Source organism: Ascidiella aspersa, chromosome 2 (assembly GCF_963924565.1).
Source record: "Ascidiella aspersa chromosome 2, kaAscAspe10.2, whole genome shotgun sequence".
NCBI lineage: Eukaryota > Metazoa > Chordata > Ascidiacea > Phlebobranchia > Ascidiidae > Ascidiella > Ascidiella aspersa.
The window spans coordinates 6,396,540-6,419,549 of record NC_139448.1 but is presented as its reverse complement, the minus strand read 5'-3'; the positions used below and the strand labels follow the sequence as shown (position 1 = coordinate 6,419,549).

The 23,010-nt window shown below is 34.8% G+C and overlaps 1 protein-coding gene and 1 long non-coding RNA gene across 5 annotated transcripts; both read right to left on the bottom strand.

Moving 5' to 3' along the window:
- Nucleotides 1–8,276: 8,276 nt before the first annotated feature.
- LOC146163324 (uncharacterized) lies at nucleotides 8,277–11,100 on the bottom strand. Its single transcript, XR_014494511.1, has 4 exons — nucleotides 10,105–11,100; nucleotides 9,914–9,989; nucleotides 9,518–9,617; nucleotides 8,277–8,882 (listed from the first exon to the last, which is right to left on the bottom strand). It is a non-coding gene; the product is annotated as an uncharacterized LOC146163324 (long non-coding RNA).
- Nucleotides 11,101–13,869: 2,769 nt separating this feature from the next.
- On the bottom strand, nucleotides 13,870–23,010 carry LOC146163323 (atlastin-3-like). Of its 4 annotated transcripts, none has more exons than XM_083381456.1 (11): nucleotides 22,908–23,010; nucleotides 21,029–21,228; nucleotides 20,719–20,853; nucleotides 19,490–19,645; nucleotides 19,375–19,425; nucleotides 18,943–19,177; nucleotides 17,234–17,412; nucleotides 16,465–16,536; nucleotides 16,207–16,386; nucleotides 16,064–16,135; nucleotides 13,870–15,330 (listed from the first exon to the last, which is right to left on the bottom strand). In XM_083381456.1, the coding sequence occupies exons 2-11, from the start codon at nucleotides 21,224–21,226 to the stop codon at nucleotides 14,950–14,952; spliced, it is 1,659 nt and encodes a 552-aa protein (XP_083237582.1). In that variant the 5' UTR covers nucleotides 21,227–21,228; nucleotides 22,908–23,010; the 3' UTR covers nucleotides 13,870–14,949. The 4 variants fall into 4 exon arrangements, with proteins under 4 accessions (XP_083237582.1, XP_083237581.1, XP_083237583.1 ...); XM_083381455.1 differs by lacking the exon at nucleotides 22,908–23,010 and adding an exon at nucleotides 21,299–22,014; XM_083381458.1 differs by lacking the exon at nucleotides 22,908–23,010 and adding an exon at nucleotides 21,299–22,014 and having other exon boundaries at nucleotides 15,199–15,330; nucleotides 16,022–16,135.

Genomic DNA, 23,010 nt, shown 5'->3' with positions numbered 1-23,010 from the left:
ATTAAACATTAGATGATAGCAAGTTAGTTAAAAAACTTAACTCTTCACCGAATTTTCTCTGACAAATGTACTTTTCCTTTCTACTGCATCGCATGTCAATCCATTTGTAGTCGGGACCACGTTCCATTGCTGCACAATCCTCACTGAACGTCAAATCATTCGGTTCTCCAGGAGCCCAATGTTGGTGATATAATTGCGATTTATCCAACAATTGAAAGGTTCGGTTTGTACCTATCCTCTTTAGCCCAATGTAATGAGAGCTCGATGTATCTAGTGTGAAAATAAAACTAAGGTATTTTTATTCAATGAAACGTATGTACACACATATGAGTGTTAACAACTGAGGTCTAGCCCTTCTGAAGCTGCTTTTCGACCAACGATTACGGCTTACATTTCATTGGTGCACTGAAAGTCATTGCAGATTCACCGAATCTGTCGATCAATGATGCAAACAGAGCAGGCTAACAGAGCTGGCTTTGTTTTTAAGCCTGCCCTGCTTGCATCATTGATCGACAGATTCGGTGAATCTGCAATGGCTTTCAGTGTACCGGTACTAAAGTATTTTGTTATTATTTTACGTCAGGGTCTATTACCTTCAGTTTTTCGTAAATGCGTCGCTAGAAACTTTTGAATCGATTGTGATTTAACCATTGCAAGCATTCCGTTCATTCTAACACAAGCCGAAGAAGCATCGTCAAAGGTTAGCTTGGTTTTAGTTTCAATGAAATATTCCAAGTTGTCCAGCCGATGCCAAACAGCAACGGAACTTACGGCCATTCTTAAAAGCACAAGTACTTTCATAAACGTCCACATTGTGACCTAATTATAAACACGTTTGTGTTTGCTAAACAAGCAAGGTATGCAATTCAGACCAATTTGAAACCCTGTATAACTGCAATTAACCATAACAAACTAGCAAAATATCCAATACCTAACGTCCAACGTGCGATGGAAAATTTGTAAAGATAAATACTGTTTTTGCTTGGAAAACTAGTGTAAGATCAGCCAGAGGTCTATGTTGCATAAGCATATGCAAATAAAAGCAATCTCTATACCTCAATATAACTTCTGTAAATATAGTTGTCCTGATAAAGAAATAAGCGTCCTGATAACGAACCTGGTGAAAATGAATTGCCCTTTTTACCTTTATGCAAATAAGATATTAAAAGCTAAACCCATACCATCTTAATTGTTATATTTATATTCGCTCTATACAAATTGCGAATCTAGTATTTAATTCTATTGATAGATATGTTGGAGGATATTCTGAAGTATTATTAAACATCTATCTAACTTTGTCAATGTTTTCATTATTTTTATTCTCGAAATGCATGTTTTTCCAACAAAATTTTAACGCACGATTTGTGAATTTAATTTGAAAATCAATTTAATGTCGGGAATTCCACAGAATTATGTTATCCAAAAAAAGTCAAAAAGTTCAATGGAAATACGTGAATGGCATCAATGCAGTTAAATGATTTAGCTGTGGAAGATAAAATCATTTAATTAAATCAATGTTACATAGTTATATATTTTGTTTAATGACGATAGAATATAAATAATCTAGAACATTTAAGGAAAGCATTGTGTTCTGGGAAACTTTCTATCCTATTTTCGTTCTTTCGGCTCAGAAATCCAAACAAGTACGAGACAAACTATGAAGACCTCTGGATCTGAAGACCCCACAAGAGTTAGGATTTCCGAAGCAAGTTCCACAAGTAGCAATAAGGAAGTGACGAACTCTGATGAGACAACAGATAATGGACTTGCGACTCTAGGTAAGTTAGACATTTTATTACATTAATATTTACTTGTTATTACAAACACGATGTATAATACTGCTCATAAAGGTCCGTTTACACTACAGCTGCACTCAGCTGAGCAAAGCGTAATTTGCAATTAAATTATACTGTGTCGAGCGTTTCACACTTTGCTAAACTCAAGCCCCGTGCAGCAGCTGCAGCTAGCTTAAAGTTACGCTTTGCTAAACTCAAGCCTTGCGCAGCTGGAGAAAATACGCTTTGGAGCGACTTTCATGCTTCGCTAAACTCAAGCCCAGTGCAGCTATCACGTTACGTTCTTGGGCGATTTTTACGCCCAGCGCAGCTCACTGCAGCTGTAGTAAAAAAAATTTCATGCTCAGTGCAGCTCAGCTCCGATCAGGCCAGCTGTAGTGTAAACGGGCCTTAAAAGATAACCCAGATGTCAGCAAAAAAAAAATTGTTAGCAAAAATTTTGCTAGAATTAATGCCTATGATTAATCGATTGGAAAAAGCCAAAATTCACGCTATTGTGGTATAACTTATCTTGTGCAAATACAAGTATGTATTTCGTTAAAGAAGACTTTTTTGTCTAAACTATAGGAAGTTATCATTCTCTTCAATTGCCTTTGTAAAAAAACGAAACTGCATCAATATTGAAATATTTTATCTGTTTCCGTAAGGTTTGGCGAGCAGTGGCTTACAAACATACACGATAAAGCAAGACAATTCTTCACCAGCTATTTAGGGAACATTAATCGCTTCACTAATTGCAAATGTTATTTTTGCTGGCATTGCTATCTACTACAGGAAGTAAGTGGGTTATATGTTGGTGGTTTGCATTTAAAGTTTTTCAATGCTTTGCGTTGTTTTTCAGCAGGAAACAATCTGCAGCAAGCCAATTACAAACCACAAACAACACCGACGCAGGTTTAAAGCAATGTTTTCTTCTTTCCAACATATAAAAATAGTCAGTTAAACCATATTTAAATGCTTTGCTTAAAACATACTGATACTGTAAAACCTAACTTTTATATATTTTTAATGTTTTACAAATAACTCACTCACTTTGTTACAACTTAATTCAGAATAATTGGATTATTTTTCGAAACCCAATTAAGATTTTATACAGAGCGTCAGATAGGAGTTCAGGACGTCAACGTTGAATTGGCTGGTGAAGTACAACAACAAAATCGACATTATGCTACGATCGGTGACGTCACTTTACCGCCTGGTGGTGCTGCATATCAAATCGTTAGATGAAAAGTTTATAATTCTAAGCGTTCAAAAAAAAATTCATAGCGTACAAAAAAAAAATAAATATAATAATAATTCATAGCGTATCTAAAAAAAAATAATAATTTATAGCGTACGTGAAAAAATAATCTTTATAATAATTCATAGCGTAAACTAAACAAATTTACCCAATTTGAAGAATTGATTACATATGTTTGAAACTATTACTCGTGTTTCAATGTAAAAAACAACTTTCCTGACTTTAATGTGACTTTAACTGATGCAAGTAAACCAAATAAAAATTTTATACAGTTTTATTCAATACTTGTCACATTAAGTTTTCTTTAACTTCTTTCTTTCCGTATTAACATGGGTGTCTGTCAGTCAGGTCGTATTGTAAACCGCAGTTAGTGGATGTATTGTAGAAGGCTCAATATGTTTCATACGTATACTCCTCTTAAATCAATGACAATGTTTTTTAAATGTTGGAGAGAAAATTCCCAAAGCATTTTTCTTTCTTTTTTGACACATTATAACCAATTCTTTATTTGTATGTAATTGTCATTCTAGCTCAGGGGTTCTTAAACTTTTTTTTACCGCAGACCCCTATTTTTTTTTTGCTTTGCATGGACCCCGGTAGGCAAGAAATGCTCCGAAATGACGCCATAACATGACGTCACAATACAAATAGACTTCATAACTCTGTTATTTCATGCCGAAAAATGTAAAGTTAAATGGAGTCTAAATATACATTCAGTGCAAAACCGTTTAATTTGTAATTAAAGTGTTTTCTTTGAAAAATTAATTACTTAAGTATGCACTTGTTCTTTAATTAGGCCTTCATGGAACCCCTAAAACTATTTCACGGACCCCCAAGGGGTCCATGGACCCAGTTTAAGAACCCCTGTTCTAGCTGATTGTTTAGTTGTGCATTGATTTTATTGAAATTCTTGAGATTTTAGACTAATTAAGAGTTTTTACACTGTAATTGTGTGTGTTTGTCAAAGGAAAAATTATAACTCTATGTGCACTCCATCAGCTCTTTAAACCAAAGTGCGTTGCATATAAGCAATAAAAAGCCCATGCATTTAAACTATCTAAAGGAGTTGGTTTAATATACGTGTTGGTGATGATTGAGATTACCGGAAGATGAAGTTAGTTGTACAGTTTGTCAGACTTCCTGATAACATCATGAAAAGCGAAAAGTCATTCCAAGTCCGCTTATGACTGAGAATAATATTACACTTTGCTCATTCTTATCGCTCAACAAATCAAAGCACTATACCGTACAACGCGATATCTTTATGATACAGTTTGAGTTACTGTTTTTTAAGCATAACGGTTGAAGGTTGTAAGGAGTAGAAAAAATATCAAATCCCATACAAAAGTAGGTAATATTTTGAATATCTCTTTATTTATTTGATGGTTGAAAATAAATAAAGAGGTATTCGAAACCTTCAAAATGATACATTCTTTTGCATGGGCTATGACATTTTTAGTACCGGTATATATATTCTAACTTAAACAACGGAATGTCAATCTAACCAACAAAATTACATAGCAAATAAATAATAATTATAAAAAATTAAATTGTTCGAATACAATCGTTCTTGCATGGAAACGCAACCACTTCCGTGTATTATTGCAACACATTCGACTAGAAAAATAGAGGAGAGATGGAGGACTATAGAAGTAGACAAACCTGGCCAAAACACATTATTAACAACATAAATGTAGTTATTGCAAGATACATGTAGTAATCAGCAGGCCGCTTAGCTGTCACTTCATTGTCAAAACACTTTAGGCCTTCGTCGCTCTATGTCATTATAATAACGCAAAGATGCCAAGCAAGTAAAACAAACACCTCCAAGAAGATGTTGTTGCAATGCATACTTTGCTGTTGTACCTTAGAACGCAAACTCCATACAACAAGATAAATAGCCGCAGTTTGTCAACATGAATATGAAATAATGAACCAAATAGAGTTGACATAGTGTTGACAAGTAACTAAGCACATATATTTGACAAAACAACCGTTGTTTTTTGCTAATTTTACTTGTCGAATTTAGATTATTATCTTACAAAATGCGTAAAATATAGACGTACACTTTGCAGATTTAAATGAAATTATGTTTATCTTATCTCTAAACAATAAGACGAATTATGGTTTTTATCCACGCACATTCCACCCCCTCAAAATAAATCAGAGCCTTCAGCATTAAAGCAATTACTGCAGGAAATCAGGTTGGGTGTGAGATTAAATGAATATTACAGCTTAATCACATTATTCAATATGATGTCTAATAAAGTAACGCGTTTTTACATTTGCAGTGCACGTTATAATTCCGAGATAGGCTTGATCGTGATGTATTACATCTGGTTTGCAATTCTACAGTGTGCACTGTGTAAGATTGCTACTGTGACTTGGCATAGGTTAGACAATTCAGAATTTTATATCGCAAGTGAATCTTCAGCAAACTTCGATGAATCACTTTCGAAATGTACTAGCATGAGGGCTATACTGGCTCAAGTCAACTCGTCCCAAATTCAGAGTTTCTTGGCTAAATTATCAGGTATGGGTGTAACTGCATAATACTAAAATCTTAAAAAAGTAAACGGTAGCCTTTTTTGTTTATTTAGCTCCAAGTAAGGGCTACTTCATTGGACTGAAGGGGAACCCATCACCTACTAGCTTTAAATGGTTGGATGGTTCAATGTTAACATGGTCGAGCTGGAGAGGTGATGAACCGAACAATCATAAGACCACTGGAAATGAGAATTGTGTCATTATGGGGGCTCCATTTTCTGATGGAACTACCTTTCTGTGGAACGATTACCCTTGTGACTTTTCTGTAGGATACATATGCCAGAGATACATCGGTAAATGCTGCCATGTTGATGAGAGAGGGTCTTTGATTTTGTTTTGTATGTGGGTTTTCAGACATTGATTCAAACATTTATCAAATATAATAAAACTTTTTGTGATTGAAATCTCCTTCCACCTGTATTTACATATCGTTTAAGTGTTGATTAGGCTGCAAAATTATCCAATCAATTTTGCGCATAAAAATGTTATATATAATTTTTTCACCCTTGTTATAACTCGTTTTTCTGTATTTACATGTATTAATCAACAAGCCACTAGTTCATCGACGACTGCTATAATCAGCATTTCGGCAACATCAAAGCAAAGTATCTCAAAAACCCAAATTCATTCCGTGGTTGTCACTACTGTTGTGCCAAAGATTATGAAGGAGACTACCCAAAATACTATTTACACAACATCCAACGAAGCAAACCTTATTTCTACAGTTTCACCCCAGAATGACAGAAGTAAGAAATGCATTTCAAAGTACGAAATCTAATTTATTGTCAAATCATTGGCTGTGCAAAGTGATAAGTAGTTTTATATGGGCTAGGCCTATATATGTTATCTTTTTTCGTTCACATAGGAACCATAATATTGTGCAAATATGCTGTCGCTTTGGCCAAGTAAAGTCAGTTTTTAAAAAAAATATCACTTGTTGAAACAATAATCATATTACATTTCAGCTTCAAAAGAAACACCTCAAAAACATACCAATACATCAGTTATACTGGGAATAACATTTACGTCTATTGTCATTGTACTGCTTATGGCAGCAGGTGCTTTATTTTATAAGAGGTGTGTATACCATGGCAAACATTTGGCTTAAAAACCTCGTGGTATATGGCGTAACGTTAAGCTGTATTATTTCAGGAAGCAACATAACTTGGTTCCAAGATCCCAACTGAATGAACCGCCAAGGTTGGTATCTTATATTTACAGTTGTCTGAAATCTAAGAAAAAAAGACGCAGTAGAAATTTGGAATCGTATTAAATTACATGTAAATTGCATGCTTTTATATAAAGGAATTTAGATTAACAAGGAAAAACTTTAATTGAACTCTAAAAGGACATAAATGTAGGCAAGTCGTGTAACAATGTTCTAAATGTTGACGAAGCCAATATTATAAGTTACCTTGACAAATGACACGTAGGGTATCTTGCACTATAGACCAATTCGAAATTATAGCTGTATCACCCAAATTGCTTATCTGAAAATTAAAAATCAACTGTAATTTGTGTTTTTTTAAATCGACTGCTACAGTAAAAATCTCATTTGAAATCGAAATTGACAAATTACATTTTAAATTGGCTACAAAATAGCCATGTGTAATTGCTAAATTTTTTTTAATCGTGTAGAAGCAGTAACTGAAAACGCCCTCACAGCAAACCAGGAAATAAGGAGACCACCAAGTGTTGAATACTCAACCTTAGCGGAGACCCGGCAACATTTTTCTCGAGATGAAACTATAGAAGGCGACAATATCTATTCCCGACTTCACACCGAAGCACCTCTATTCAAATCATCTGGTGTACCAGCATACGAAAATGCAATAAGGCCTTCTGAGAATCCCGTGGTTTCAACAACGTCTGACCTTCACGACAAACATGGCGAAGACATATACACTTCAGTTACACGTATTGCTTGTTGACTATGAAAGTGTTTGAATATCATAAAGAAACGTGATTTTATATTCAATTCTCGCTCTATTGCTTCGGAATTTTTTCAAAAACCTACAACTACACTGAACAACTCTATTGCCGTACTGACAAATTTTAAATGCCCAAAAGCTATATGTTGAGGTGACAATGTAACATAAACAAACAGCTATGCATGAGGAAATTCAAATTGAAATAACACAAATAGAATGTTAAAGTTTAGAATTATACTTATAGTGTCTGCATTGTCAAAAAGGATTTTCTAAAATATTTTCTTTAAGCCTAAACTATATGAAAGATGTCCCCATTCAGCCTGAACATATTACACGAAACAAAAGTTTACAAAACTCTTTAAGCGTGGTTCATTCTACATGGTATTTTTGAACAGAAAAACCTTTCAACGTCAGAAGTGCAATTGCTGCAACATCAACAAATTCAGACATGACTCCAGGAAAACCCACAGTGTACGACGCAACAGAACAATCCGCTTCGCAAGAAATTTACGCGGCTGTCAGCAAAGGTTCGTAAATGCCTCAAACTCCCAACGCATTATAGTTAAATCGCCCTTTGCGAAACAACAGGTTGTGTATTTCTACGTATAAATTAGATTTGCCTAATCAAAGTTAGTTTAAATGTCGTTTTGTCTGTTTAAGAATGGCAGTATAAAAACAGTACCTATAGCGGTTTGAGTGTAATATTATACACCATATTATACACCATAAAACTCCTACACTGTCATTCGATTAAACACCAAAATTAAACACCTGAAAGGGGCGAAATGTCAGCACGTTTAAAATTAAACATGTTTAAATTCCAGGTGTTTAGGCTTTTGCCGTTTATTCTGCCAGGTGTTTAATGCTAGTATTCAGTGTTTCCAAACAAATTTCACAATATATTATGAGGTATACAATTTTATTATTCCAAACAAAGCGAATAATAATATAAATATCGCATTTTTAATACAATGCAGGTGTTTATGCAAACAAAAATGCGTATGTGATAAAAAGAAAAACAGAGAAAAAGAAGATATTTTACAAATTTGAAACCTTTTTTTAATATTTATAATTGCTATGTTTGGCAAATTTTTAAGGTGGGGCCTTTCGTACATTGTTTAAAAACATATAAAAACACAGAGCAGTAGGATGGATAACTTAAATCCCGTGTATATTAACAGGCTCGAATATCAATGAAATATAATTTAACAATTTGTTCAACAAGTGTTGTTCTTCCACAAATTTAATGTCCATTCCATCCACTAATATACCAATGCAGAAAAGCTGCTGTGCCGTCCACCCCAAAGGTTTGCCCAATAAAGGCCTCGAAGAGCTTTTCTTTTTAGAAGACGAGTTGAGCATGGCTGCCTAAGAAATAAATTTAGATCAATATATTACACTGCAGTGATTAAATTATACACTATCACTGAACAACTCTTTATTCCTTTGCTCATAGTAAATTTTTCAAGTTATTCACCAGAACCACTACATGTCATGTCATAAAAATATGTTTTAGTTTGTCACCAATCACTACAAAAGCATATTATTATGACATGTACTAGGTTTGGTGGCAATGTACTCTTTGAGCATAGCATTAGAAAATGTATTATTTATGTTACACTGTAACCTAAAGACATCGCAATGATTACAAAACAAGTTAATTTTTATTGTATTAATATCTTCATGACCCACTAAAATTAAAAAAAAAGGTTCACCCTACTATGAAAACCCAATTAAATCATTAAATAATTTCAGATCAAAAGTAAATATGTGAACCAAAATATTGTATTGGCCATTATGTTTTATCAAAATAATTGCTTAAACTAGTGATAAACAATCTGACCAAAAAAAGTCGCCCATTACTGGGACATGCAGACCAAACATTATACACAAGTTATGGAACACAACACATAAATTAAATATCTATTCAATTATATGTATTTACCACAAATTTTAAGGTTCGATAAATGAACTTGGGAAGAAGAAACTTTTAGTTTGTTTACCTTGTGTATCAATTTTAGTAGATCTATACTCTTTTGTTGTTTTCCAATTGAACTTTGTCACAGACTTTTATTTTACCATCTTACACTGCAGTTAAAATTCCTGCAAATAAATAAAAACTCTAATTATGTAAACTATATCATTTTATTAAAGCGTCAGTAGCATACCAAAAGTACTACATATTAAATTTTACATTTAAAGCTTCAATGTAAGATTTAAACAAATACATTTAAAGCTTTAATGTAAGATTTAAATAAATTAAAACTAAACCACATATTAAAGTACTTCAGAAATTTTACAGAGATAAAAAAAATAATTTGCTGGCTGCTACTAACAAAATAAAAGCCAAATGGGAATAAACTATATTAATGTAAAACATGTAAGTAAAATTTACTTACATTTTTAACCTAATCTCCTGTGAACCAAGTTTTTCTGAAGTTGAAAAGAGCAAATGGTTTGCTGTCATTGATTGCCCTGAAACAAAGCAGTGTAATCTAAATACCTTTAATAATAATGATTTAATAAAAGCATACTTGGCTGTTAACAGAATAATTAAAGTGCTACTTTAGACAAGAAATAGCTTACCAACCTGTTTCGTTTAATTTTCCATGTCTACATTTGTATGGCACCAAACTATTATGAAGTAGTCTTTTACAACTTTCATTGCTTTTGGATTTATGAATGAAATACCTACAATTCTGAAACAATAATCCAATTTCAGACATTTCGTTTTCGCTTGGAAAACTTTTTTTAAACATAAATTTCACACTCTAGACCTGCCCGTCTTCAAGCGTCTTGCACAGCTAATAAAACATTATCACTACACATTTATGAAAAAGCAAATTAAAATAAATAATATATATATAAATCACCACTATACACATTAGTATTTGTTTTACATCAATCTTAGTAACTCGAAAGCCAAAAATACGCCAAACCGTCTTTAACTGTAATGTATAACTTGTACTGGTTAAAAGTCAAACTTTTTTTCGGCATTTTGAATTCCCGCGTTGGTCACAGTCACAGACCAGTGGATATGCTTTGTTGATGTTCATCGGACCGAATCAATTTCAAATAATTTCAATCATGAGTTGATTTATTGAATGTACTTAGAATGTACAATATGACAAAAACTTGTTTTATAACAAAACAAAATTTACTATAAATAGTTAAAATATATCGTAAATCAAACATTTAATAAATAATACTTACTATTCGTCGTACGTTAAACAATTTAAACTTGAAAAATATATAAGCTTCACAGCGATACAGCATTGCCCTAGAAAAAGTCCTTCCCAAAGATTGTGTTCATCACGCGTATTTTATTGCTGGCGCAATTTAAATAGGTCATGGCGGCGCAAGACCGCACAGCTTCGCTTTTTACTTGGGTAGTACAAAGTTATTCGCAAGCTACATAATGAAATCAAATATTGGATTTAATGGCACGTCAAGAACACAAACCAGTATTTTCATGATTGTCGTTATATTTAAAAAATGAAATGACGCCTAATAAGCCGTACAGATGTTAAGTGAAACCATGAATTAAGTCATTCCGTTTATTGTGATCTGTTACGATCAATCGATCATACATGCAAACTTGTATAGTTAAATATTTGAAATCGTACATAAAACAACTGTTCAGTGCTTTAAAATTCCAATACCCCTAATCAACATCTTATAACGTCAGCATAAATGACTTGAGCTATTGCTTTATAAGAATGTATCGAATTGACATGTCTAATAATTGACGTGTTAAATTATGAAGTGTTTAATCGTAAACATGTTTAAATTCGTCAATTGTGCTTAAAATCACCCAATAATCGTTGTTAAACACGTCAAAATATCAGGTGTTTAACATAAAAGCGTTCAGGTGTTTATAATTTAAACACCAAAACTAAAATTAAACACAAAGGTGTTTAAATTAGGTGTTTAAGTGTTTAGATTTTAAACGTGTATAGACCGTTTTGGTGTTCAAATTTAAACACCGTTCTGACAGTGTACGTAATGTTTGACAGACTCAGCTAACTCAAAACACATTAAGCACCTTTGCCTGTATACAGTATATTAATGCCGTCTTATTATTGAATCAGTGACTTTAGTTACTGAAATAATCCAACATATATAGCCTACTTGGGAAATGCCACATGATGTAACTGTCACACAGAATAATATATTGTCATTATTTTGTTATATTAGAAACAAAGAAAAGAAAGACAACAGGTAAAGAATCATCAATAATGGCATCTGAAACACAAACATCGCTTAAACAGCAAGATGTGGAACCTATCTACACTAATGCTAATAAACACTAAGTCATTACGGTGTGAAAATATGCAAATATTATGTTTGGCCGTTTTTTGACATGTTTGATTTGATAATATTGCTCTATTTGTTTTGCACTATTAAACGGCGTTACTTTATTTAGAGAACATCCGTGGGTGGCAAGCCAGCTGCTTTGCACAGCGCTTTGTATATGTTTGTACAGACCTATATCTGGAAAACTAAACACAAACTGTGTTGGTTGTTAGCGCGATGCTTCGAATGTAAACACGGGTTGCTTTTCGTTAAATAACGAAATTTATACATCGATTCGCAAACATAACTTTATGATCGAGGTTTAACTAGATTGACTTTGATTACAATGGCAACTGACATAAACGTTTTTACAATGCTGTCGCCCTTACTTCTTTATTGGCACAACGTTAGGCTAGTCAAAAACGTCATTTTTTGAAACAATTATTACGGTACGCGTTGAGTTTTTTTTTTAACAAATGAGATAGTTACAAGATTTTCAAAACTATTGCTACGATTTGGCTGAGAAATCCAAACAAGCAAAATGATTATTTGGTCAATCAGCAACTACCACATATGACGCTAGAAATGCGACTTACGCAAATATACACTTGGTGCAGTGACTACTTCAAGCATGGTAATTCTATTCTCAAAACACAAAACACAAATCATCTTAAAATCATCGTGTAATGTTGTGCATTACTAAACCCTAATTTTAGTTGAACACTTTTATACGGTCTGTAGAATATTATGATTAACGTTATTAAGATTTATATAGATTGACCTGAGTTCTGACGTTGATGTTCTGCTTAGCTAAAGTTCTATCGAATCTTTAACGTAATATATAAACTGTATTATTAATTAGTATATTTACGGCCAACAAAACGAGTAAGCGAATAAACTTGCAGACAGCATAGCAGCTTCGAAGTTGAGGTTGAGTAATTGAGTCTAGTTTCTAAGTAATGCTGTGTATGGTACAATACAATTTCCAGGCTTTTTGTAAAGCGCGATTGCCTTTGGGCCAAGCCACTCGGAGTCGAGCGTACGTGTAAAAATTCTTGTTGGCGGAGTTTATAAGTGTTCAAGTTGGTTGAACCCCGGCCGGCGCTTTACGACATTTTAGAATGACATCAGAAATTGCCTATATTTAAACTGATTTTCATTTTACAATGTAGCGTTAATAATGCTGAAAAATACGCTATAACGTTTTATTAGCAGACTAATTAGGATAAATACTTAGTATGTATCTGACTCTCCGCTTCTTTCTTTGGTTTGTTGACTGACATTTTTACAAAACATGTTACTTTTTCTAAAGGAATACCGAATGACCAAGAGTCCACTGAATATTGTCTCAAAAGAATGGTATTAACAAAATTATTTACAACGAACGAGAATTACAAAATTAAAACTGGGCGGTCAATATTACTTTCTGTTTACGAGTGAATACGACATTAGCTCGTGCAAATACACGACAAGAATAAGCAGTAAAAATCAAACAGTGTGGGTATCAAAGAATCCTGACCTGTCAAAGAATCCGCATCAGACCTCAGTTGTTATTTCGAAAACCGCAAGGTGGTAGTATGGATCGTCACTTACTTTTTTTCGTAGCAGCAGCCAACTTTTTTTCATAGCAGCAGCCACTGCGGAGTGTCTGTGGAAAGCATTCTTCCTATGTTGGGCAGTGTTCTAAACAAGTCGACTACAAATGCTGTAAGTCCCATTGCCCTAATCAAATCAATATGAGAGCAAGTCAACCTAAAGTCACGTCAGTCACATAAAAAAACGTTCAACTATTAAAACTGATCAACTCTTCCCATCAAAAACAATAACCCTACTAAAAATAACATTTGTTTAAAACTATAAGTAATTCTACACAACGACTTACTGTAGTCCAAGTCATGTCACATTTGCCTCGACAAGACCATTATGTTCGCTTTGTTTATAGACCTATTGAGACCTTTATCTAGTGCTTTGGCATTATAATAATGCAGCATTTTGATTGATTTTAAGAATCCTCTTTATAAGAATAATAATGTCTGCTTTGTTTAAACCTTAAAATAAATGTGCTATATTGGCAATAGTAAAGAACGATTAACGATTCGATAAAGTTGCCGAGCCCCAAATTGGTGAAGATTTGTTCGAAATGCCAATATGACATTCCATAATTATGTATGAATTAAACTCCGTCGCTTTGTGATAGGTTTCAGAAAGCACGCTTATGTTCTTTATGTGATAACCCTATGTTTAACTTGCGCTTTTCGTTTCTTTGATGTATTATAACGATAGTGGAAAACTTTTCTAATTTTTTAAAAGTGTATACCATAAACATTACTGAATTCCCATGTTAACGGATTTTGATGAATTGCAACGCAAACGAACTTTGATTTGCCACAAATTAAAGTTGTTAAAATTGGTGGGCAAGAAAATATAATAGCACAACGGTATGGGAACTTTTTAGTTTATAGTGTATGTTATTATGGATGAGCTGGGTTGCTTTGGTTGCATTAACAATTATTATTAAACAAAAACTATACACACAGCGCGCGACGCATAAAATACAAAAACAAGATATATCGTAAAACAATATCAGCATGAGAGGCACTTGAAAGACCGTCAGCTCTCTTCTTCAGAGTTGGTTTTAAAATATAAGTTTATTAGGGTGAAACAGAGTGTTTACTGCGTTTACACCGGCCTACGCCAACCAGCCAAAGACCAAATCAATAAAAGTAACAGATACTTAAAAAGAATGCTGAAAATAAGCTTCTACTTTAATTGCAGTAGCCTAATGTTGGTATGGGTGGGTTCGCTAGACTAACCGGACGTTGTTAGAGTACAAATGCCTTTGTAACAATGAAAGAAGTGAAATACCGTTTCCATGGCATCGACACATCCCCCTGACACACCCGGGCAAAAGCGAATCAAAAGATTTTAAAAATAAGGTGGGGACATTGGTAACCTACAGCAACGGAATAAACACACGCTCGGCACACAGCACAAAGCGTATACCCCCTTGATACGCCCACGCAAAAGCGAACCAAATAACTTCTCAAAGCATGGTGGGAAACATAGGTAACGCACAGCAACTGGATAAATACACGCGCGGCTACACAAACAAGACGTACACCTAAATATAAAATTACACCTAAAACCAACGCCGAGCCCGTCTGGCAACAGCCCTGTACGTTGCCCTGGCGGCGAAGAGAGTCGCCTCCATCAAGGCTGAGCCCGAGCGTAACTGGAGAAAGAAAAAGGGCAGAAGGTTTCTGTAGGCACTGCTCACTTGTCTACCGCTAACCGAAGTGTTGGCTGACTTCTCTGTGGCTGGACGAGCGTAGACGCTAGAATGAATCGCGTTGCGCGGTCCCCATATTCGCTTGTAGTTTTCCTCGATATCTCGATCCAGCTGCCTGTCGTAGTCCCTGTCTAAGTTGCCGTAGACTGCTTCTGCAAGGTCGCCGAGAATCTCTTGCTTGTACTCCGAGTGAATTTCAAAGAGATTCCCGGCAAACCTTTCGTCCAGGATCTAAAATGTAATATGCTTATCATCGGACGATCCCTTAAACCAGGGATGTCCAACCTGCGGCCCCCGGTCCCCATTGCGGCCCGTCTGAAATGTTTGTGCGGCCCGCGGGTCATTTTCACTCCCAAGTTATATTTTAGACGTTCAATATTATCATAATTAAAATGTACCAGTCAGCTTTTAGGGGCGCACTAATAGTATAGGATGGGTAAGATATGTATATATATAATTCTAAAGGCCCGTTATAACTCTAAAGAGCAATACTTAATCTTGAAACGAAATAGGTTCTGCGGCCCATTAAATTATTTCAAGTGTCAATGCAGCCCACTATAATAAAACGTTGGACATCCCTGCCTTAAACAATACAAGAGTCATAGTAATGTTTTACATTAAATTAATATGGCCAATTCCGGCTACATTAGCCTTAAAGTTTGCCAACCTTAACAGAAGTGCATATTAACCAGTAATTTATTTATATAATGTAAAATATTACTTTATATAGTGTTTTAGCCAATTACGTGACATTCTCTGTCTTTATTACGTCGAGTATAGTAGCCTACTCAATGTTTTTCAAGGGAGGATCTTAAAAAAACATAAATAAAATACGCTAGTTAACCAGCCTGTATTTTTTTTAAAAAGTACACGGATATAGTAATGTAGTATAGTTGTATTAAATGAAATAATGTATAAATACCGTATTGTCTGGACATTATTAGATTGAAAGCTTGTAACGTACCGCTCTCATTTTTAGGTTGTATCTGACTTTGTAACTGTGAATTGTATCTGTTCCTCCAGGACGATTGGCACTCTGCTTAAAACATATAAATCAACTAACTAAAAAGAACCAATGTTCTTGTATTTTCTGCTAACAAGAATCACCTCCATATTGTCGAAGAACTCAAGGATGTGGTTTTCCACAAGTTGGTCAAACAACCTTGTTTTTTCAGGAACGTGGCGATTCGCAGAATTACAAGCGTCTTGAAAACTTCGTTTGGCTTCTCTGGAGCAAAATCCTTTTATTTTGTGCTTTGTGTTCTCGTCAAGATGTTCAGACCATTTCTAAATAATGTTTAAAACAATCTTAAAATAGGTTTTTAGGGATGGTCGCACATTACATAATATTTTTTCCCAATGTACCTCTTTTAGGGTGGTGTTAAGTTCTTTCAGGCACTTGGTAATAAGCTGTGCCAATTCATACTCCTGTTTGCCCTTTAAATAAAATGTAATTATACTACACGTAAATATGTTTTATAATAAGGTGTATTGCTGTGGCGGAGGTGACCAACATAGCGCAAGTGGGAACCAGGTTGCCTACAAGGCGTATATGAGGCCACAGCATATATACCCGTTCCAATGATCACACAACACACCACCCGCATCACTGTCTTCACATATATGAGTAACACAGCTCTTTAGAAGTAATATGTAAAGAAAAACTAAGCAATTTGTAATTTTAAGAGAGTCTGTCAAATAATGTGCCATTGATATAACTCCGTATCCAAGAAATGTCGACAAAGTTTATTAAGGTTGGTGACCCTCGATTATTGGAACATGAAACATTGGCATCGAGTGTTTGTTATTCCACCACTTCTCCGCTAATGATTTATTCACAATTAAGTTCGTTTAAAACTTAAAATAAAACACAAATAAATATATGTTTTTTCCCATTAAACAGGTCTTGATTTTTGGTCCTGTGTTTCGATTAGAACATAATCTACTTTGTCCATATACATTGTGTTGCTTCCAGGTATAATATTAATCAATTTAGCTCCTCATACGTTTAATTTGTGTCTCTTACAGGTCGATTTTTTATGGTGAGTGACAAACAATCAAGTAAATAACAAGTATATTTCCAAGAGGAGCTATAACACTTTTCCTACTTAAATTTTTTTAACTGTATCTTTACCTCCAAGAAATTATTCTTCACATTGGCATCAGGGGATTTCAGTTTCTTAGCGCAAAAATTTGCTAATGAAGACATGTCTTTTCCCTTCAACACTTTCCAACCGCATTTCTTTGGAGTTATTTCGCGTGAAAGTGTTTCAGCAAGTTCTTCTAGTTTTTCGAGAAATTTCTCTCCAACATCTAAACAATAAGTAAATGAACTGTATATATCAGAGGTTTGTCGTCATTCGATGGTAGACTATTGTAAATTATTTATTAAGCGTATTACCAAATTTTGATCGTTTCATTTTACGGTGTCTGTTATGATATGGTACCCAAATAAGGGAAACTGTTTCTCTATGATATTCATTGCTCTATTTTGGAGTTCTATCAATTCAAGGAATAAAAACCGAGGCCTGTAAGGGAATTTATAAAGTGATTCAGCACTGTGGCATTTTGCCACCATTGCGATGTTGTTTGTTGACCAAATGTAACCCAAACCCAGCTATCGTTGTCGTCAGGTGTGCATCACAAATGCGAGAAACGCCTGTTAATTAACCACGGTGCTTACGTATACAACGTTATTTCTTTGAAAGACCGAGGCAATTTTTCAGCCCACGTCAAGCGGCGTTGATGCGTTTAACATTTGTATAGAGACACTGTTTGTTTACTATTGGAAGCTACGGACATAGCTCCTCTAATTCCAGGATTCCCATGTTAAGTTCTAAACGTACAGCGAATTATGAATATAAACTCGTATGCAACAGTAATCAAAGTAGACGCTCGGGGACTCGTCGAAATAGGTTCATTTTGCTGGAGTCAGAATCGGGACTTGAGTAACATTACTGATGAATATTCGAGTACTGAGTCTGACGTGCGCATGCGCAGTATTAAATTTCTAAACTTTTAAAAGCAAACATTGAGATTGGCAAAATATATTACCGTTGAATCGATAATATATACTAGAATCAGAACGCGAAAAGGGAGTATACAAAAGACTTTTAAAACAGTCTTAAAATCTAGCGTATTGCAACGACCTTTGAAATACAAGGTTTATGTGACCCCGCATCCAAAGCTGAGGAACGCGGTTATAAGTGATCACAAGTCTTGTATAGGGTATCGTTTTTCCTTTGAATGGCCTAATCTGCTTGTTCGTGGGAGTTAGCGCGAAAGTTTATTCTCATGTCAGGTTTCCCATGGTAATCCCATTTGTTATAATCAATTGAATAGGTGAGTACATAGAAGTAGCCCACCTAGGGTGTTTTTCTTTGGTTTTGTTTTGCGTTCTGTTGCTTAAAGTGCGTCTGAAATGTCCAATGCTGATGACATATTGTATGTTTCGTGCTGGTTATAGCCTACCATTTTAAAGCCTGTTGTTCCACTATGAGTATACGAAATCTAATAATTGTCATAGTTAAACTACTTTGACATAACAGTTTGTGGTTGATTTATTGAAGTTATACTAAATGTTTAAAAAAAAATTATGCTAAAATAGTTATGCTGTTTAGGTTTAATTTATATAGTGTCTTTACCATCGTTGTATACTTTATTTTGAGATTGAAGTTTGTATTATTTTATTTTTATTTTTTTTTTGAGATTGAAGTTTGTATTATTTTTTTTTCTTTATTTTGAGATTGAAGTTTGTATTTTGTGTGCGAAAGCCACCGGTCCGATATGTATATAAATTTTGTAGTTGCCCACCCTACATCGCTAAAATCCCTAAAGGCGCACCTTGCATTGTATAATCCGAAGAAATTTGGTCGTCAGAGTGTCGAATTTCCGAGCCTGGTTCGGGCAAAGCATAACACGCGTATCTGCTGAAAGCTGCCAGGAACTGCGCAGTTGCTGCTCTGTTCTCCATCGGTAAATCGCTCGACTCCAACTTGGTCTTCATGTAATCGCCTCCTGCCCTGAATCCGTAACCTGTTTTACGGCCGTTCCAATCCCGAAGTAGTATGAGCAAGGGCTGTGAAAAGCAACATGGAAATGCAAACATGTGGAACGTTTGGAACACGGATCTGTGTATGTTATTTTACATAAAGCCATAACTATTGCCTGTCAGCCGTGCTCAGAGGAGCTTTAAAAAACTGCATGGACCTCTTTAACAGTGATTTATAACCACTTAAAATAGTGCTAACAAACGTATAAGCCTATATTTCTGACCTCAGATTTATCTTCTCGTTCGCCAAATATTTGCTGGTACTCTGAAAAATCCTGGAAAACAACACATGGTTAATCATTTTATTCCAAAGAGAGCACGTATTGATCTACTGCATACCTGAAATGCCTGCAGTTGGGATGACGTTAATTGCCGCTCGACATTAAGTATGCGGTACGAGCTGAAAAGCGTACTCATGGCAAATAGAAGGGACGTTTCCTCATTGGAGGCGGTTGTGCTAAATAATCCTTCAGAATCCATAAGGAACAAGGCAATCTGTATTAAAATCAACAAAGTTCCCGATGCTATGTTTATGGGTAAATGGAATTGGAATGATCAATTATAGGGAAGTATAGGCAAAAACGTAAACCATTATAAGTATGTTTTCGAAAAATGTTCCTTTCGTCTATGATGCAGTGTTTTTTGCATTCCGCCATGTTTCCATTAATTACACAAATGCTGTGAGTGCTTAATTTTAAGGTGAAATGATTTTCTGATTCTTATGTTTTTCAGTTGAAACTTTAAAATGGTTTTAAACTCAATTCAAACGTTTAGAAATACCAAAAATAGAGCTCTGTGCTAATTTTTCCATTTTAAAGTTTGTAAAATGGTAAAAATATATACAGTAACCCACAATTATAACGAAGCGGAAATGACTGTCAACAACATTAATGTCGCACTAAAACACAGTTCAGAATAAGACTCAAACAGCACTACTATATTTGTAGTCGTAATACCGTCTAATCAGAATAAGTCCTAAATCTGTCGGAATAAGCCCTAAATGGCCCTAATCAGGCCTATACCACCTTTTGCTTAACCACCACCCTTGAGTACTCTCTAACTCCCCTAATAATTTCAACCCTAGCCCAACGCGTAACCCTCACCATTACCCACCAATAACCCCAAACAGGGGCAAAAAATCGCAAGCCAAAACAGGTGCGCCCTAACGGCGCCGGTCAAACCCACAAATAACCGACGTCGTCACTAACGGCCGATGACACACAGATAGCCCCCAATCGTCCCATACCCTCTACCTCCAATTTCACGAGTTATTTTAGCCATTTAGTCCTTTTTTCTATGACTTTGGGACGTGTTGCGATAGGTTCTTATTTGGACAATTTAAATCTTATTCTGTCGTGCATATTACTGTGTATTTGGCTTTGGTGTGTCGTTGGTCCTAATACCATAGTATTATAGATTATTCTGCTGTAGATATTGTTGCCCTCTAGATCTTATTGTGTGTTTCCTAAAGGCTTGTCTGTATGTGCTGTTGAAGATTATTATGATGGTGTAAGTGGGAAGTGTAAGTCAAAGCTTGTCGGTTTTGTGTGTAAATTAATCAAGCTTACCTTCACGCCATCATCCAATGTTATCCAAAAAGGTTTGCTGGAAATCCAGATGCCCTTTGTTTGTACATCAACTCCTCCTCTCCATTGAAACATTGTGTTTACGTTGGCGGTTAGGTCTTTTCTCCATTGACGTTGCTAATTTAACGAAAGTTTTATTTGCCTCACACTTGCCTCGCTACGATTTAAGAGTGAAAAACGGAAATCAGAAGGTCTGTTGGGAACAAAGCGATCTAAGAGTATTGCAATAGAACCATTTTCCGAAAAACTTAAAATAAAGTTGAAAACACTTTTAGTTTAAAGTAAATTTTACCTCTCCAATTTCCAACTTGGCAAAAAAACTTGCCAGTAAATTTAGTAGGAATGATTTTCCAGTCCGCGCTTCTCCTGTCATAGATATGACAGCAATTGGGGATTCTGCGACGACCGGCTGTCCGAATATTGACTCAATCGCCCAACGATCAAAAACAAACGACCCATCCTCGTCGATATGACATAGTTGAAGCGCCATTTCTAATAAAAAAGGAGCATGTCTAATGTAGGTACAAACAGCTATTCAACTACTACTTTTAACATTACATACCTTTACCCATGGTGATGAATGGCGATTAAACAAATAGTACAAATATTGTAAATGTAATGTAAATTTTTATTTGTTTTTTTTCTCTGTTACATTTGGTGTTGTGTGTCGCCAAAGTTATCTGATTTCTTCACAAAAAAATTAAGTTTTACCCCAAAATACGCTCACAAACTAAAAGAATCATTGAATAAAAACACGCGTTAAATATTCTTGATTTAAAACTATTCATTTTTAAGCTGCTTTTGATGCTCCTTTATCAGATTCAATACTATTCTTAAACTTATGCTTAACAAATTTAATAATATTCCTATAACTTGGGATCATAATGATTGGAGGTTGTGGTATGGCGTAGCAAGAATATCTAAGCCAATACAGAAGTATAGGTATACTTTTAATCATTTCAAATAACTATTATTACTATGGTGAAAAATTAATAAGAGAAAAAAAATTCAAAATGGTACCTACTTCTATATGGGCTTTGATATTCTTAAACCGGAATACTGTATTTTATTTTAACGTAGTTTATATTCTAAACATCCTGTAAGCTGATCAGAATTGACTTATCTAAGCCATCCATCACCAACAAAAATCGTGGCTAGAACATATTGATTACACTATCTAAATATGCTGAATTAAAGTGCTTGAATGGCTAAAATAACAAAATCTTGCGCATACACTTTCTGCCATCTCTCGTTGCTGGCCACGTTATTGCATTTGCGTCCAAGCCTACCTAGCCTGTCTGCGCAAAGTTAGTCTGGGCCTGTAAAAGCCATTTCTATTGAGCGGCTTTCTGTATCTCTCTAACTTTACCGCATACGGTTTTGTTCACTACCGCTTTTTGTTATTGCTTTATCGTTAGTGCGTGGGTAATTCGAGAAACCTTTTACTAAAAACAGACCCGAGTACGTTTATTTTTGAAAACTATACTCGGATTTTAACTTACTGGATAGCAAGGTGCAAGGAGATTTCGATATTATCATTATTGTAGCCACAAATTTCAACTATAATATTTGAAATGCTAATTTTAACATAATTTTAGATGCTAAAATTATATTATTTGCAGAAATTCTTGATCAAAAATTTATATTATCGGATTAAAAAAGGGCATAACTTTCATGTTAATTGGAACTTTCATTTCAGACATAACACATCACATCGCCTTTTTAAGCTATATTTTAATTTTGATTATACTGTTTGAATAAAATGAAAAAAATTATGGGAATAATAGGTTAAGAAGACGAACAATTGCATTTTACAATCAAAAAAATAAATGCGATAATGTAGAAAAACGCAATACATTCGATTCGATTAAATGCCGCTTCCATACAGGCTGTAAGGTTTTATTTTGATTTGGAAGTTTTTAGTAACACAAATCAGTCTTAAACTAGCGGCCAACAATCAAGAAACGATCAACACTTTTGCTGTTTTACAATGTAGGCTATACACGCCTTACGATTACCACGAAATGCAAAATAAAACACTTTACTGTATATGTTTTAATATTTCTATTTATGTAACGCGTAGCGCTACGTTCAACGTTTAGGTACGTTTCAGCACTTGCTTAATTTGGGCATGTTCGATAAATTCTAGTTTTCTCTTTGATTCCTTCTACCTTTAGGGCTGAATAATACAGGCAGCAACTGACCAGCAAATCCCTAACGCAGTCAGATTTGCTTGTAATCCTTTAACGCCAGAACGGTAGAAAACATTCAAAA

Excerpts from the sequence above, each read along its gene's own strand:
- LOC146163323 (XM_083381455.1), bottom strand. Across the intron at positions 19,426-19,489 it reads CCCAACTGCAGGCATTTCAG|GATTTTTCAGAGTACCAGCA; the intron begins GTATGCAGTAGA and ends GTTGTTTTCCAG. Across the intron at positions 15,331-16,063 it reads ACAACCTAAAAATGAGAGCG|ATCCTGGACGAAAGGTTTGC; the intron begins GTACGTTACAAG and ends ATTACATTTTAG.